General features: G+C 36.8%; 1 protein-coding gene across 24 annotated transcripts; it reads right to left on the bottom strand.

The window, feature by feature from the left end:
• Window positions 1-1,168: 1,168 nt before the first annotated feature.
• On the bottom strand, window positions 1,169-14,777 carry LOC109036187 (protein D3). Of its 24 annotated transcripts, none has more exons than XM_072298708.1 (8): window positions 14,276-14,766; window positions 12,977-13,214; window positions 12,426-12,549; window positions 8,850-8,984; window positions 7,630-7,708; window positions 7,020-7,167; window positions 4,966-5,059; window positions 2,880-3,014 (listed from the first exon to the last, which is right to left on the bottom strand). In XM_072298708.1, exons 2-6 carry the CDS (start codon window positions 13,202-13,204, stop codon window positions 7,020-7,022), a joined length of 714 nt encoding a protein of 237 aa, XP_072154809.1. In that variant the 5' UTR covers window positions 13,205-13,214; window positions 14,276-14,766; the 3' UTR covers window positions 2,880-3,014; window positions 4,966-5,059. The 24 variants fall into 24 exon arrangements, with proteins under 24 accessions (XP_072154818.1, XP_018905712.2, XP_072154812.1 ...); XM_072298704.1 differs by lacking the exon at window positions 2,880-3,014 and adding an exon at window positions 3,947-4,057 and having other exon boundaries at window positions 14,401-14,769; XM_072298707.1 differs by lacking the exon at window positions 2,880-3,014 and adding an exon at window positions 3,947-4,118.
• Window positions 14,778-16,181: the final 1,404 nt, after the last annotated feature.

Raw genomic sequence — 16,181 nt, 5'->3', positions numbered from 1 at the left:
CTTAGAGTCAAAGCATTTCAGGAAATATTTACTCCTAATTAATTCATATTTTCTCAAATATCCGTTTTTATCTGCAAGATTGCTTTTCAAAATGGTTACAGGAAAAATTAAAAATTCAGTTTTCCTCCCATCGCAGCCCCAATTTTCTTTTCTTTTTCTCTTTTTTGTGAAAAGAGAAAGGGTTTCAGGTAATTCCGTCAACGATTTTTTGTCCGGGCACCTGTTTAGTCCAGTAATTTACGTCCACGCGTAAAATAAGAAACAGCGACTTGGTCCAAAGATTGTATTTCAGACCGGCATCGATATTAATCTCATTGAGCCGCACTTGTGTTGAAAGGAACTATACAAAAATGAAAAAGAGTGAGAAAAAACCAAGGAGGACGCAACCTCTGGTTTTAACCCACTTTTACATCGATCTTTTACAGTCAAACACGTCCAATTTTGAGCGTTTGGTTGCAAATATACCACGCTGCAGCACAGTAAAAGCACACAAAAAAAAATCAAGAAGCTTTAGAAATCATTTAATTGGACACAAAACCACCCTAATATTTTCCAAACACACGTCATATTTTCCTTCAATACATATTTTTTTTCATCAATTTAAATTAGACTAATCCGCGCAGAGCGTGCAAATGTTTCAAAATCGTGAGTTGAAAAACGCTGACTCCGCGAGATTAAATATTTGAGCTTAACACAGAGCAATTTGCGCACTGGCGCCTACAAACCTAACGGGATACCTCACGCGTTGCGCAATGCGTGAAGTATCACTGTTAGGTTCGTAGGCGCCTATGCGCGTGTCACGCTGGTCGCCCGCCGCGTCGCGGAGTGCTACGGCGTTTCAAGCAACTATTTCGCGACATAGGTGTTATGATTTGCACCATTTTGGCGTCGAGCGCCTTTTTAAGGGGTGATACATCATGATCTATCGGGAAGTTAGTTCAGTGGTACGCTCAAAAGAAATCTAAGTTTGATCAGCTCTTTTTATAATCATGTATGGAAACCTACTATGTAAAAAATTAAGTGGTTCTGATGCTAAACGTCTCCTCGATTCTGAGAACCATCCACTTACTTGCGCCAAAATTGTTTTGGTAAAGTCAACATTACTACTTTCTTTACTTTTCATGGTGGATTATAAGGTAAACAAGGGTGATAAAATTTAATCGCCTAGTCTGAGTCATAGTTGTTTATTAATTGTGACCAAAAAATTACCGGTTACACAATAAATGACCATCTTAAGTAGAAGAAATTTACTGCCACAGGATCCCCTAAACTGTATTTTTCAGCAAATTTTCTTGTGGAAAATTCACCGCGTAGTCCATAGGATGCACTGTGGACAAAAGAAACATAGGTACTGCCAATGACTGATAAAATAATTTACGCTTTTAGGATGTCATTAAAAAAGTAGAAAAAGCTTGGGCATGGAAAAATAATCAATTGTTCATTTTTAGCCATATCATGAAATAATCATTTGCAGTTGCATCAAAGGAACAATGGGAATCCATAAATTGTTCTATTTATTGCTCCTTTAATTCACATGCAACGATGTTCCGTCTTAATCGAAATATTTTCTATCGTAAAGTCCTATATATCTACGTTTATATTGTTAAAATTTGTAAGTGGCTTTGGGTTTTACGCACCAAATTTCATCATCTTCCATTTGGTTTAAATCCCGACTTTAGTGTTTCGTATTTTTGTTACTTTTCAATCATACTTGAATAAACTTTCTTGGACATTCAAAACTCTCAAAAAAAAAACAAACAAACAAACTTTATCATCACATGACGCGAGCGGAACAATTTTTTTTATTTCCCCAAAAATATTTGTAAAGTGTTTTCTCCAATAAAGGACCAATGCAGTAAATTAATGAACAAACAAAGTTCATTTGCGCTACTTGAAAGCTAGAATACACTTCATACTTACATTCTTACGTAGGTTTCGTTGAAAGTCATATTTTGTCTTGGTTGCTTGTAGGACAGGAACACATATCGGTGAACTCCTGAAATTGTGAGAAGAAGTCATGTATACCACTTAGTTTTGCACGCTTAGCATCTTAATGCTCGTAATGCAGTGTCAAATGGAGGCTTGGAGGACAAGGCGCATAGGTGCAGTTTTTGTTATTTCGAGAAATACGAGTATGAAGTTTCGAAATCAAATGGATCCTTACGGCGGAAAAAAAGTTCATACTGACTTTTTGATGCTTAAAAATTAGAGTTTTGGAGCGAATTTTTCACAGAATGTGCATTCAGACTAGTTTTACTTGGAATCATTACTATCTCAAATTTTTCAAAAACTGCACTCATGCATCTTGTCCTCCAAGGCCCTCAAATAGTCTTTTTAAATGAATAAAATATGTTTGCTCCCCATTCAATCATGTGATTGTCAGTGGCGTGGCGTGAATTGCGATACATCGATTGTTATGTAATTTAAACCTATGGTAAAGAATCGATTATTAAGGTGTTCGCTGCGAACACCCTGTATATCGATCCTTTTCCATAGGTTTAAATGGCATAACAATCGATACATCGCAATTCACGCCAGGCCACTGGTGATTGTCTCTGGAAATCCGACATCTACCAACTCATCATGTATTTATATTATTTTTTTTTTATTATTATTAAATTTACTGCATTCTGAATTCCTTACTTTTCTACTCCTAGACAGAAAATTATCTGTTCTTAAAATGAGAAAAAGAATATTTGAAAAATGAAAAGAAAAATGTCTTAATTTATTTCGTAGTTTTTAATTAAAGTTTTTCTCTTTTTTGTAAAAAATAATAATAAAATAATAACTCATTACACAGTAGTGTAAAACTAGTCGGGATCATTTGAGAGCTTGAGATACTTGCACTATTAATTATTGCATTTTAATCTTACCTCCGAAGTCCTCTTCCGGTAATGGAGGAATGTATTTGGTGAGAACCTTGCCATTTTTAAATTTGCAGCCAGGAATATTTACCACGACCCAATTTTGCCACTCTCTTTCAAAATGTGTCGTCCGGTTTGGAACGTCAGGATCTGCGAAAATCATACAGGTTTTATACAAGCATTTTAAAAAGAAATAAAAGATATTTTAAGCCGAGTAAAAAGAGATGACCAAGTATTAAACCTTTCATTCTATTTAAATAAGCAAAAAGAAACAAACTAAAATAATTCTCAAACAACGCTTTCCTCTTTGAAATAAACCTCCATTACTTCGGAATTTTCCAAACGGAGAATTGACTTCAGTTGGACAGCAACCAAAGACATTGACAGCAACACAACATTGAGATGAAGGATGGGCAGAAAATCAAAAGCTGCCCGGAGTGGAGTAGGAGTACCAAGATTTGCGACTATCCTACGACAGAAGTACGAAACAACACAAAAGGAAGGAAGGTATGAGGATATTACGATTTTAAATGAAATTATGTGCGGGATCATCGTATTTCGGGAGAAAACAAAGGTGAAATTTACAACGCTAGAGTGAAAAGTATTTTAATGTAAGGAGATAGAGTCGGGCAGCTGGTGAAACGATCACAGAATGCTAAGAGAAACGGGGATGGATTTCTGGAGGAAGTCAACAAGAGTTTCTAGAGAATTTTGGATCCGTAATGATAGAAAGCGTCAAATCACGGAAGGTGAAAATTACATTGTATTCAACGCAATGACCAAACAACTTTAATTTGGTTTTTCCTGGGAGGAGAAAAAATTTACGCCCAGTGAGAGGGCAGTGACGCAGAATTTGTCAAGAAGAGGGAAAGCCAGGTCTGAGAGGGGCTTCAAGATAATTGCCGGAGTCTTAAGTTTTTTAGTACGGATTTTTTGTGGGTTTTTTTAAAAAAAATTTTAAAGATCTGCTTGCTCTTTCAAAAATATAATTCAGCTATCTTTACTATTAGATTACGGAGATAATTGAATTAAATGCGCTGATTTTTTAAAGGGCGAAATTACTTATTACCTGTCATAATTAATGTATAATGGTGCTCCTTATCTTCTGGCCATTCCATGTGTGTGGGCTCCAATTTTGTCTCGGTAGCATTTATTTCATTTCCGAATCTCACAGATGTTGTATTGTAAGTTACCTGTCAAAACTCGCCCACACAGTTGTTACAAAGTAGCGTATTTATCCTTAAAGAATACCAACTATTACAAACGTGTTTGCGCACGAGAAAAGGCTTTAGTATAATTTTTATCATACGTACAACATCTTATTCCGACTCCCCTACTTTTTTTTGTTTTCATTAATCTTCCTAGAGATCAACTGATCCGAGTTCTATAATTTTTACAAATATTAGTAGGTAGCAATCTTGAGATCAGCTCTGTCCTTAAAAGTTTTGGGGTGAAACGCATTTTTAATCGATATCAAGTGGAGAACATGCACTTTTCCTCATATGAACCATGTAAAATTCAGTATCGTGTATTTCATTCATCCAGAGGTTTAACGGGTCGTTGTTCATGATGATTAGGCTGCATTTTTAATTTTTTTTTTTTTTTTTTTTTTTTTTTTTAATCCATGACCGAAGAAGTGGTCCTTTGACAGTGAGGAACGTCTTCAGAGGGTTGGGTTGCGTAAGGGCCCCCTATAGTGGCTGTGTGACCCCCTTATTATTTCTGCTCTCCATTAAAGTTTTCTTATGACGTTAATGGTCAAGAATCCATAACTTGAGTACCAAACTTGCAGAGTTTTTATTGATTAAGGATTGTTATGATTGTGTAACTATTATAAAACCTAAAATGATTTAATAGATTTGCCATGCTTACAATAAAATTTCTTCCAAATGCTTTAAGGAAGGGATTTTAAGTGAATCAAAATTAACAAAATTACTTTAGTAAATCGCTTGACTTTACATGAACCGACTACATGACTTATCTTTAGATGGAAGGGTGACGCAATTTCCATCAAAAAAATTAAATTGCTTCCATTGAAATCATGCAACGACGTGTCTTTTACACTAGCAAGTAAATAAACGCATGGTGGAGTTTTATTTACCTGCAAAACATTTTTAGGAGCTGTTGGAATGACATCTGGAATTATCTCGTGCTTTTTCAATTGTGTCTGTATTTCGTCAGCTGTCAGATTAAACCTGTAAATTTCGGTAGAAACGTTTTTTAAATAAATACTCAACAACGCTATTGTAAATATTGGAGGTATAAGGTGATACTTGAGTGTCATATTTAAAAAAAATAGTATTGCAGAGGAAAATGATGGGAATAAAATTAATGACTTAGTGAGAATGGGGAAAACAAAACAGAGGTGAAATCGAATCTCAAAAACTTTTTCAATTGTGTTGGCACAATTAAAAGAGGAAACTTGTCGAATTTAAAAATGATAGAATCTCTCTACAAGAGGTGTAAAAATCATGAAATAAATAAATTAAAATCACTACAAATTGATGTCTATCTTGCCGGAATCAATTTTAAAAAGTGAGGTTGAATTGATGACTTTAAATGGAGCACAAATTGCAGACGGTGGTACTTATTTGTATTAACGTCACGAATTTCGTTCTTCCCACGCCACTCATTTTTAATACTGGCTATGGAAACTGAATTAATATAGGCTACATCAGGTATTTAGCTCTAACTAAATAAAGTCACGTCGGTTTATAAATAGACAAACACATTTCTACATAGCTCCTACAAAAAGGTTTCGACACGTGTTTAAGAAAATACCAACTTCTATCAACTTCATCCTCTTATCTTGGAATAATCTGACGCACTTGATAAAAGTGTATCGCCATCATTTAAATAATCATACAACCTCAGTTCCCGCCGAAGAATGATTGAAAATTGGACAAAGTAGGAAATGAAGAATTTTAGGTCGACAGATGACGCTATTTGTGACCACAGCGTTCGTGAAAAATAACTCATAATATTTTTGAAGCTACGATGTAGCCTCATACTTTGAGAACGCCCATCAATCAAAACCTATCTATTGGAGTCTTTTCCTTTTCTGTTTATACGTCTTTTTTCTACTGAAAAAAATATTCCTTATTTTTGTGAAATTTTACATAATTAAGAACTTATACGAGTCTATACTCGTATAAGTTCAAGGGCCTGGTGGATTTCCTTGTTATAGACACCTTCTCGTTATACGATAGTCGATTAGATACAGACGGACGAGCTCCGACATCGATGACTCAATATAATAGACTAAGGTATCATTGAGGGGTGCAAAATATTTAATCGTAAGATCCTTCGATCCTAGGATTACAGGCTTGCTGTGTGCTCTAGTTGGAAAAGATGCACACCGCAGGAGGTTTGGCATCGAGAATTCCAGCGATTAATGCGCCCACCTAGCGAACGCGCAATGCGTGAAGTATTTACACATTCTTGTAGGCGCTAGATCTTGAAAATGTGCAAATTGCTAAAGAGGCCAAATGCTCATGGTTATTAGAGATGGTTCATATTTCCCAAAAAGCGTACTTTAGTTTCTAACTACAGAGCGGGTGTTGATGGGTTGAGTGCGGTTTACCACCAGTTTTTTAGGGCTCTGCCGAGTTCAGTGTCACCTGAGGGTTTCCTCGCTTTGCCATTAGAAGTCAGCAAAGGTAAACCTTCATTCTTGCCCATGGTTCCATCAACATTTTTAGATTACTTTGTTTACCCCGGACTGTGATAAGTAGGTTTTAGCTTTCATTCCTTATAGCCTTTTATTGCATACCACTGCGTGAAAGCAACACGTGTTTTTTTATTAGGGAGGGGGGAAGGAGTCTGATCTCCAAATGTTTAACAGTTTTCAAAATAATTCGACCCTATAGCTGTCTCTTGATGGAAAAAATACCATATCCGAGCCATTTTCTTCTCGAAAATCGGCGATAAGCGTGTGCAAGAAAGAGTTAATTTCACTTGTATATTATCCGGTTAAAAGTGGGGTTGTTATGACCACCGAAACGAACTTGCCGTTTAAACTTCTGATTCTTCTAGGCTCGGCCACGTAGGTTTCGTGTAATCCTCATATTATTTAGAGTGTTCTTGTGTGCTGTTACAGTCTGATTAATTACTTTTTTTAAAAAAAAAAAAAAAAAAAAAAAAAAATGATATTACTTAAAAATTTGGCTCTGGAATAGCTCCGCGAAATTCAGGATAGTCGTCCCATTGTGACATGAAGAAGTTGACAGCAAGAGGGTCACCTAGATTATACTGCTCTGCAAACTCAGCTGTTGAAAAATTGGCTCGTAAGTCATCCGTGGGACTGTAAGAACATAAGAAAATCAATAGTCAACTTTGAAAAAATATATAAAAAAATACTGTAGTTATCATCAGACTGAAAAAATGAAGTATTATTAATTCAGATACTCTGAAGTAATTTAAGTTCTCTTTTTCGTCTCGTATTTCTAAAAATAGGTAATTATCATGGTCAAGAATGGAAGAAACAGGCAGCTGATTCTGTAAAAAAAAACTAAATAAAGATGGCTCGAGAATGAAAATAAAAATGAGTCAAATTAAAAGGTAAAAAGTCCCTCGATTAATAAATTACACAGCTTCACGTCCCTTAATTGATGGAATATTGACTGTAACAGGAAACTTCTTGAACATTCATCGTTGATTTTAAATTTGACAAAAAGTGCTCTCCATATTGTCAGGATATGCCAAAACTGTATTACATAAATAGAACGACAACGAGATTTGGAATTCAATAGTTTCAGATACTTACAAATTTATTAGATGGAACTCGTCAAATTTCATCAAACCATTTAATTGTTTGTACACCACGAAAACGTACCGATGCATTCCTTAAGTTACAGAAAGAAAATCGATTATCGGAGCGATTGATGACAGGGACGAGAGGGTCCCGCTTTCTTCATCACATACTTAAAAATATTTCAATTGGAATAATTAGAATTATGCTATTAAATTAATTAAAGGTAAGAGTCAAAATGGCTACTCTACACTATGACGTTGCAAAATTTCATTTAAGAATTGATTTACTCAAAAATGAAAAATTTACTGCAAATTTGTTTTGGGGGATTTGGCGGAAATTTCCTGAAATTAGAATGTTAAATACATACACCCGTTAAATTATTAAAAGTTAATTTTCAGATGAAACTATGAAACGCTATGCAATGCCCCTGAATTCTTCTTGCTATTAACGATTCATTGAACTTGAGTTACCCTCTTACGAGAGGAAATACTTGATTGGTAGGGTCTCCTTACAATTCTTATACGATGAATATAATTTTAAAGAATCATGCATGCCATTTGCATGTATTTCTGCCAAACGAAACTATTGACGTGTAGAAAAGATGGGATGTGGTTTAGAATGCTGCATAAGAAACAATGTTAAAATGGGCGTGATTCCCTTTGAGGAAATGGAAAATCGGAATTTTAAATTCTGTCAAAGGGAACTATGTACCAACTGAATGCGGCACTCATGAGCCGTTTGAATGGTAAAAGAGCGTTTTAGACAGGGCTCATGAGTAAAAGCTGAGTAAGAGCAACACCGGATGCGGCTTCGTTTCCGCTGACGTCACTGGCTCCTTTTAATTCCCGTTCATTCTTACGGTCGCCTTAACTAACGAGCACCCCCCTTATTTCCCTCCTGCCTCTGGTTCCGTTTGGCAGAAATACGTTCATTTAAAAACTGCTCCGTTACGTACTTCAGTTGAATGGCTTACATACAATGAAAATAAGAACATCGTGTGTCGCTAATGTTGTTCAACTATCACCGTAGGTACAGCAAATTTCTGGACCTCGTCTCTTTTTCAGAGGTAAGGTCTTTCTCTGTAAACTATGTAGTTAATTTTATATTATGGTCTCCCATGATTTGGGAGCCAATGAGGAGACTATTTTGTATTCTACAAACTTGCATTCAACGACAACAACAACAACATCACAAAGGCATTTCACAATCTATGCGCATAAAGCATAGCTTACCTGTGCCTTGTGGGGCTTGAACTCCAATATAATCTGACATAGACTGTCCTTTTGCAAGATCTGTACCTGGTATGTTACCAACTTTCCAATGCTGCCATTGTCCCGACTTAAAACTTGCATCAGGGAAGTCTGGATCTGTACATTGTTCAAGTAAAATGCAGATAGACATTAGCACTGTCATTATGAGAGGGTAAGTCAGTATTTAGATTGGAATTTGCTTCACAACCCGATTTATTTTTATAAATCGGGTTGTAAGACCGGGTTGTACATGACTTAAAAATATGCAGGGATAAAAACGAAGGACGACAAGAATGCGATGCAAATCTACGTGCTTATAACTACATCTACACATTGGCTAATTTTCTCGAAGAAATTATTTTATTTTTTATTTTTTGGAAACTTCTTGTAGAATTTTACTTGTGATGTTATCCAGATAACTCACAGAAAAATATTCAAATTCATTAATCAAAGTTGAGAAAAGTTTTAACGGCCGAAAATATCACCCAATAAACTTAACAACTAGACGGTTTATACATAACACTTACTGCTTAGAAATGTGCTGTTTGGCGTGATACCACAATTCGAGCCTCTAGGAGCTCGGTGTGCCTATTCGATTCATTGAAGGCGTTTTTTTTTTCGCAGTCGCTTCACGCTAAATTCCTATGGACCATCATGGTAAGAAGCAGATTTTAATTTCTAAGTGTTTCTTCTTCAATGACCTTTTCGTATAGGATGCTTTAACTACTTAAGCTAGAGAAATACGCTGAAGGAGCTTTTGAATGTTGCCAAATTTTCTCTAAGAATATGCACTATGGGAGAAAGTTATAGATCTATCTCACTCCGAATTTTCAAGCACTTAAGATCAAACCACGAACAAATTTCCCTAGAAAATCGGGTGAAAAATAATTTCAAGTTCTTCCTAACTAAATTAATCTAGTAGAGGAGTATAGTGTCATGAAAAACTGTGTAAGTAAGGTGGAATTATTATGGATGGATACATTGACTCTCGAGTTACTTTCACATAATATGTAGATTGAGTGCAAAACTGTCTACACTGTCAAAGGTTTCAGGAAATATTATTGTCAACAATTTTTTGTCCGCGCACCTTTTTTGTCCAGTAGTTTACGCCCACACGTAAAATAAGCAACGGTTGGTCCGAGCGTTATATTTTAGTCGGCATGTAAAATTATATTGACAATATGGAAATGAGAAATTGAGAGAGAAGGTGGTGTTGTTATGGTTGCTCATTTTCTACATAAAATGTTATTACTTTCTCCTTTTGAATCATCTTTTTAAATTTCGATGTACAATATACCTTATATGTGTATAGGTTCTTTTTTTGTTTTTTTAATTTTTTCTTTACGAAATTATTACTTCATTTTGAAAAAATTATATTTTTAAAACGTGACAAATATTTGTAAAACCTTTTCCAAGCGACATTAATCTCAATAAGAAGCAGTTGTGCCGATAGAAACTGCAAAAATGAATTAAAAAGGAAAAAAACCGAGAGGCACGCAATCTTTCGTTTGAACCCATTTGTACATCGATCTTTTAGAGTCAAATACGTAAAAAATTGAGCGTTTGGTTGCGCGGACACCTTGCTGCAGCACAATAAAAGCACAAAATGTAAAAGAAAAAATTAAAGTGGTTTGGAAATCATTAAATTTGACACGGAACCACCAATATTTAAATAAACTCACGTTATATTATTATTCTCCTTTAATAAATTGATACATATTGATACAATTTAAACGAGATAATTCAATGCAGAGTGTGCAAACATTTCAAAATCATGAGTTAAAAAACGCTGACCCTGCGAGTATAAATATTAAAGCCTAACAGAGCGGAGCGGCTTGCTGTCAGCGCGAGAGGCTCACTGGCGCCTACAAACCTAAGTGGATACTTCAAGCACTGCACAATGCTTGAAGTATCCACTTAGGTTTGTAGGCGCCAATGCGCGTTTCGCGCTAGCCGCCCGCCCGCCGTGCGACGGCGCCTGAGGCAACTGTTTCACAACAGAGGTGTTGTACAGTATTATACGAAATTGAACGTATTAATAATGACAGGCATCCGTTAAAAGTACAGATCTTTCCTCGCAAAATAAATCAAGATACTTATCGTATACTGGAAACATCTAAGAGCCTTTAGCTGAGGCAAATATAGAGGTTTATCCGGTTCAGGTATAACGAGGTGAGAAAATCTTGAAAGATAATTAAGTCCTGTTACACCAAAGAGGTGTTGAGCGTTTTAGTGAATTTTGTCTCATGGAATTGACGCTCCCCCATTTTTACCAAAACTCTCAACTAAATATTATTCTCCGTTGGACCAAACAAACAAAACAAAAAAAAAACAAGCAGTTCCAACGCCCAAGCGTTGAAGGGCGCTTCTTTGACAAAGCATATTACTACCAACTTATGTACCCGAAGGCTGACGAAGATGGAATTTGAAGTGGGATTCTTTAACAGCAAAACCCTTCAAACTACAGATCGACCGCGAAGATCTGAAACTTTCCACAAGCACTTTGTGACGAATGTAAGTTGGTGGTGAATGGAAACATAAAGGATCCACTGTAAATCAGACGACGGGAAAGAGCGGCGGAACCTCTAAAGCTGGTGCGTCAACGCGATCTAGCGGACAGCGGCGTCGCGACGCCGCGAGGTAGGGCGCGCAGGTCGCGGGGGAGCGGGGCCGCGTGAAGAGGAGTTCAGCCAGGGGGAGGGGAAGCGCGGGTCGCGGGGAAGAGAGGGACCGGCGACCGGCCGGCCGGCGGTGACATCGGCCATGGATGAAAATATAGGCAGCGCTAATGTCTCCGCTAACTGGAGTTGGGGGTCCTTATTTATTCTCATGGTCCATGACATAACCTTAAACCTTCCGCTCAATGCCGCAAACAGCTGACGTGTCGATGCTGCGCCAATAAAATGAACCAATCACAAAGTAGCACAGTAATACGTCACTAAAATGAAGAGATCACGTGACTGTTCGTAATATTTTCAAATCGATCTGAAAGTACTGCCTCGGATATAAGTATTTAAAGCATAAGGAGGCCCTAAAATACTTTAACCAGGTAATACGTTCGTGCGAGATTGTTATGCTTAAAAGCAAAACATTTCACGAAAACTTTTACGAATACCAGATGCAGAAAAAAATCAAATTTTCCCGGGTGTACCAGAATGGCGTCATTACCCATAAGGCAAAAGGGCATGTAGTATAGTACATGTTACATCGGGGGAGTCGAACGGTTGGAAAGGGCGCATCTGGTACCCAGAAGCGCCCAAAAAAACGAGCAAACCCTCATTCTTCCAAGAAATTTTACATTTTCATCCAAAAACGGCGTGAACAATTGTCGTTTGTATTTACAAGTGGGCCAATTAACTTTGTGTCTCAACTGGCATGTAGACCAAAACTCCTGTGCCGGAAAAACGCGTGGACGTAAATTACTGGAAAAAACAGGTGCGCGGACAAAAAATCGTTGACGAAATGTCCTATAACCCTGTCAAAATGTTGATTTACTGTTAAAATTCAATTTTTAGCATTGCACACGGTAATATGCTTGTTCGTTAATAATTTACATACCTGCCATTATTAAACAGTAAAAGCATTCCGGTTCAGTTTCCCAATGTACATAAGTTGGAGGATTCCAAGTTTCGGTCTTTGTTAAATTATTGCCAAAATTAACAATTTTTTCCCCATATGCAACCTAGACAAATTAAAATTCATCATTTTGGTGAACAACTCCACATTAAATTTTATGGCAGCCTGCATCAATTACACACAATCTTGTCGATACTTGCGCGTATTCCTTCATCACTATTTTAGGAAGTTTTTTTTTGAGGGCTACTAAAAGATGTATGGATGTCATCCAAAAAGCGATGGGTGGAAGCTAGCTTCCGGAAAACTCTAAATAAACAGATTCGAGTGGCGGTTAGGTGACGCAAAGTACCCTGGTGCGTCGTGAAAGCGATTCGTTCAAACAGTTTTGACTCCAATTTTTTGGGATGAAATTTCATTAAAAAGTATGTGCTGAAAAGTATCAAAGATATGCTTTAACTTTCTGAGAGGTTCTAAAATCTTCATTTTAAGAGGTGACACAGAGAGGTATTGATCACAAGCTCTATCAGTCTCACCTTTACGATTCCTGGAGCTGATTTGGGTATAACGTCTGGAATGATTTTCCAATGTTTTAATATGTCTTTTATTTCTTCTGGTGTTTTCTCGGGATGTTCCCCACAGTTCTCAGGACTTTTGCTACTTAGAACTGAAGTTAGGAAAAGTGAACAACTAAAAAATAACACATTGCTCTCAATATTTTGAAAAAGAGCCCAAATAAATCTCCTTCGTTTTGTTATGCACATATTGAATAACCTGTAAAATAGGAAAAAAATGTGTACATTTAAATACGTAACTGCATAGAATTAGATTGAAGTTTGGAAGACACCTAATCATTTCTAATACGAAGGAGTGCAGTCCCATTCCAATGTTACAGAACTAACCATTTAATTTTTTACGAGAATATAACTCTACAATCTCTGTTCAAATTTTTGCTGATTTCCGCATGTGATCTGACGAAAGTACGGTGAAATTTTCAGTTACTCGTTTAGAAATTTCCGAAAGTTTTTAAGTATACTTACGGTAGAAATGTTTTTTCTAAAAAAAAGACGAAAATTCATCTTACCTGTACTATTTTTCAAACTTTGGAGGCGTTTCACCCGTGCCGTCATCCTCAACCGCGACTGGAACCGCAACAGCCTGACATCTGAGGATGACGCCAAAAGTGGCAAAGCGCGACCCAAGTTAGAAGAATAGTACAAGATACTTGAATTTTCGTCCATTCTTCTAGAGAAAAACTTTCAATCGTTGAATTGTTCGGCACGAATCACGCTATTCGTCTAGGAAACAGCGATATATATCAAGTGTTTGGGTTGAACGAAAGTCCAAGAAAGGAATACAGGATAAAATCTACGGAAAATATTTTATCGTCAACTCTACGTCACCGTAATTCCATCCTTCAAATGATGGCCAACAGTCAGAAGCTAGTAGACTGCCACATGCAATTTTGGAAGTTGCCTAATTTCACCGGATAAAATATTTAATTTTCACCGAAAATGCGAATATTTTTGCTCATATAAATTTCAGATACCTTATATAAAATTGCGAAAAGAATTAATTAAAAATTTAGGGGAAAATAATCAGAAGATTCCCCGAAATTGCGAATTGATCGAATGAAATTTGGTAACGTCCAAAGGCTGGCGATTTGTTAAAGCACAGCAGCGTTTTACCAGTAAAGAGATAAAATTCAGTGGTTGCACTTTTGGATATAAGGGCAGATGAAACCACTAACGAATTTTACTTTTCTTGATCATGGAAAAAACGGATAATACAACTTAGAAAATTTTGCGACCTTACTAAAAAAAGTCAGTACTAACCTTTCAATCGGAGTAGAAGAGCCAGTAAAACCGCGCAGAGTGGATTTATCGCAACATATGAGCGGTAGAAATCTTACGCATATATATTTCTAAAATATCCCTTTAATTCATTTTATAATACTCACGTTAGGAAACTTATTTTACAAAACTGATTCAAGTCTAATCAGTTTTGTGTTTCACGTATGAGTAAACACGCATTTTTACTGAGTAATGAAGTATCCTAAGCCACCTCAAGAGGAAGTAAACAGATTTTCATTCTATTTTTACAAACAATAGTAAGTGCAAATCCATATCAGATGATTTATTTCACAATTAAAAGCTTCTCGCACTCAACTCGCAAATTAATCACTCCAACGGCTGACAATCAGTGTATGTTAACAACTGGCTCTTTTTAAACAATTATGCCTATCAATAAAAAAAAAAATCTCCTCGGGTTGATGGAACATGTGCGCATGGGTTTTTCTTTTTCAAAAAGGAATTTCATTTTCACTCTATGAGCTGTCTAAATTAAGACTTGACACATGAAAATATGAGTTGATTAACTGATGGACTTACAAAGCCTACTAAAATTGATCGAGCAGGATGATAATAATCATAATTAGGTATGCATCATTTGGACGTACTTCTGCCAAACGGAATACTATGTACATTATGGCGTGAGCCCTGCTATGCATATACTCTTATGGGTCTCAAGGCTCATGTCTTAATGCAAACACTTTCGTTTGGCAGAGTTACGTCCATTTTGATTAGGGTCAAAAAACAATTTTTTTTTCTCTTGGTCGTCAACTTTTTCGGGGGAGTTTTTTAGACTTTGGGCCGGGGTGGCTACCGCCACCTAGAATTGTAGCCCATGAAAATGATCGTCTGTATAGGTCAAAGACTTTGAGAGTTATGCCGGTTTCAGAATTTTTGAGGAGCCCTTCTGTTGTGTTGTGAGTAATTATATCTCAACAGTATATAAATTTACGTTCAACGTATGCTGCGTAATATGACCATAATCTACGAGTAGCATGGTATATTGTATTTATGTATGGTAATGTCTACACCCTATTGGACGACTTCCTCTTCTTATTGCCTTGATTTTGTTTTGCTAGTTTAAAGGAAATGAAATGTTCTGATACTTCTTGTGAAATAGAAGCATTCTTCACCAATTGGAGGTATAAGAGGACAGCGGCCTATTCACGCATGCTCACACTTCAAACCGTTAGTAGTAAGTGCAATTGGTTTCATTTCTAAAGAGGAAAACTTGATTTGGGACACTGGATAAAAATAGGAAAAATGAAGACTGAAGTCTAAAATAATTGTGTCGTAAGTTGGCGAAAGCGTCCTGCAGGGATAAGCCCGAAAAAGGAGATACAAAATGCGATAAAGAGCCGTCAACGGTCGCTAAAATGCGCCAAGGTCGGCCACCGAAGAGCACCACTCACCAAAACACAAATACAACTACAGCCGATGGATATCCTTCGAATGTAAGCATACTATGCCAACAGAACTAACAAAGGAACTACAGTCTTTGATTATGATATTGACACAACCTGGTCCGAAAGTTAATTTCCTCGACAACTTCTTCGTACAAGTAGACCGATTCTTGGACCGGCTTGGAGCCTTTTTTCTTACCTTTTCTCCAGATTCTGAGCCACACCTCATTGCAATGGCAGCGTAGGGCGGATCGTTGCGAGTTAACGCTTTGCGCCATGGCGCCTTCAATTTTGTATACGCAACATGCGCATCCATCAAACAGAAGTAGTTGCATCCCTGCGCCGTTATCAATACGCGACCTTTCCTTTGGTGTATCCCCATATGTTGTTTGTTTCCGTTTGTTCAATTCGTAGTGGTGATTCAAGCACAACGTGAGCATATAGAGAAAAAAAAGGAGGTGTTTGCATTTCGGGCATCTTGGAATTTT

This window comes from Bemisia tabaci, chromosome 3 (genome assembly GCF_918797505.1).
Source record: "Bemisia tabaci chromosome 3, PGI_BMITA_v3".
Lineage (NCBI taxonomy): Eukaryota > Metazoa > Arthropoda > Insecta > Hemiptera > Aleyrodidae > Bemisia > Bemisia tabaci.
This window is presented reverse-complemented; position numbering and strand designations above follow the sequence as displayed.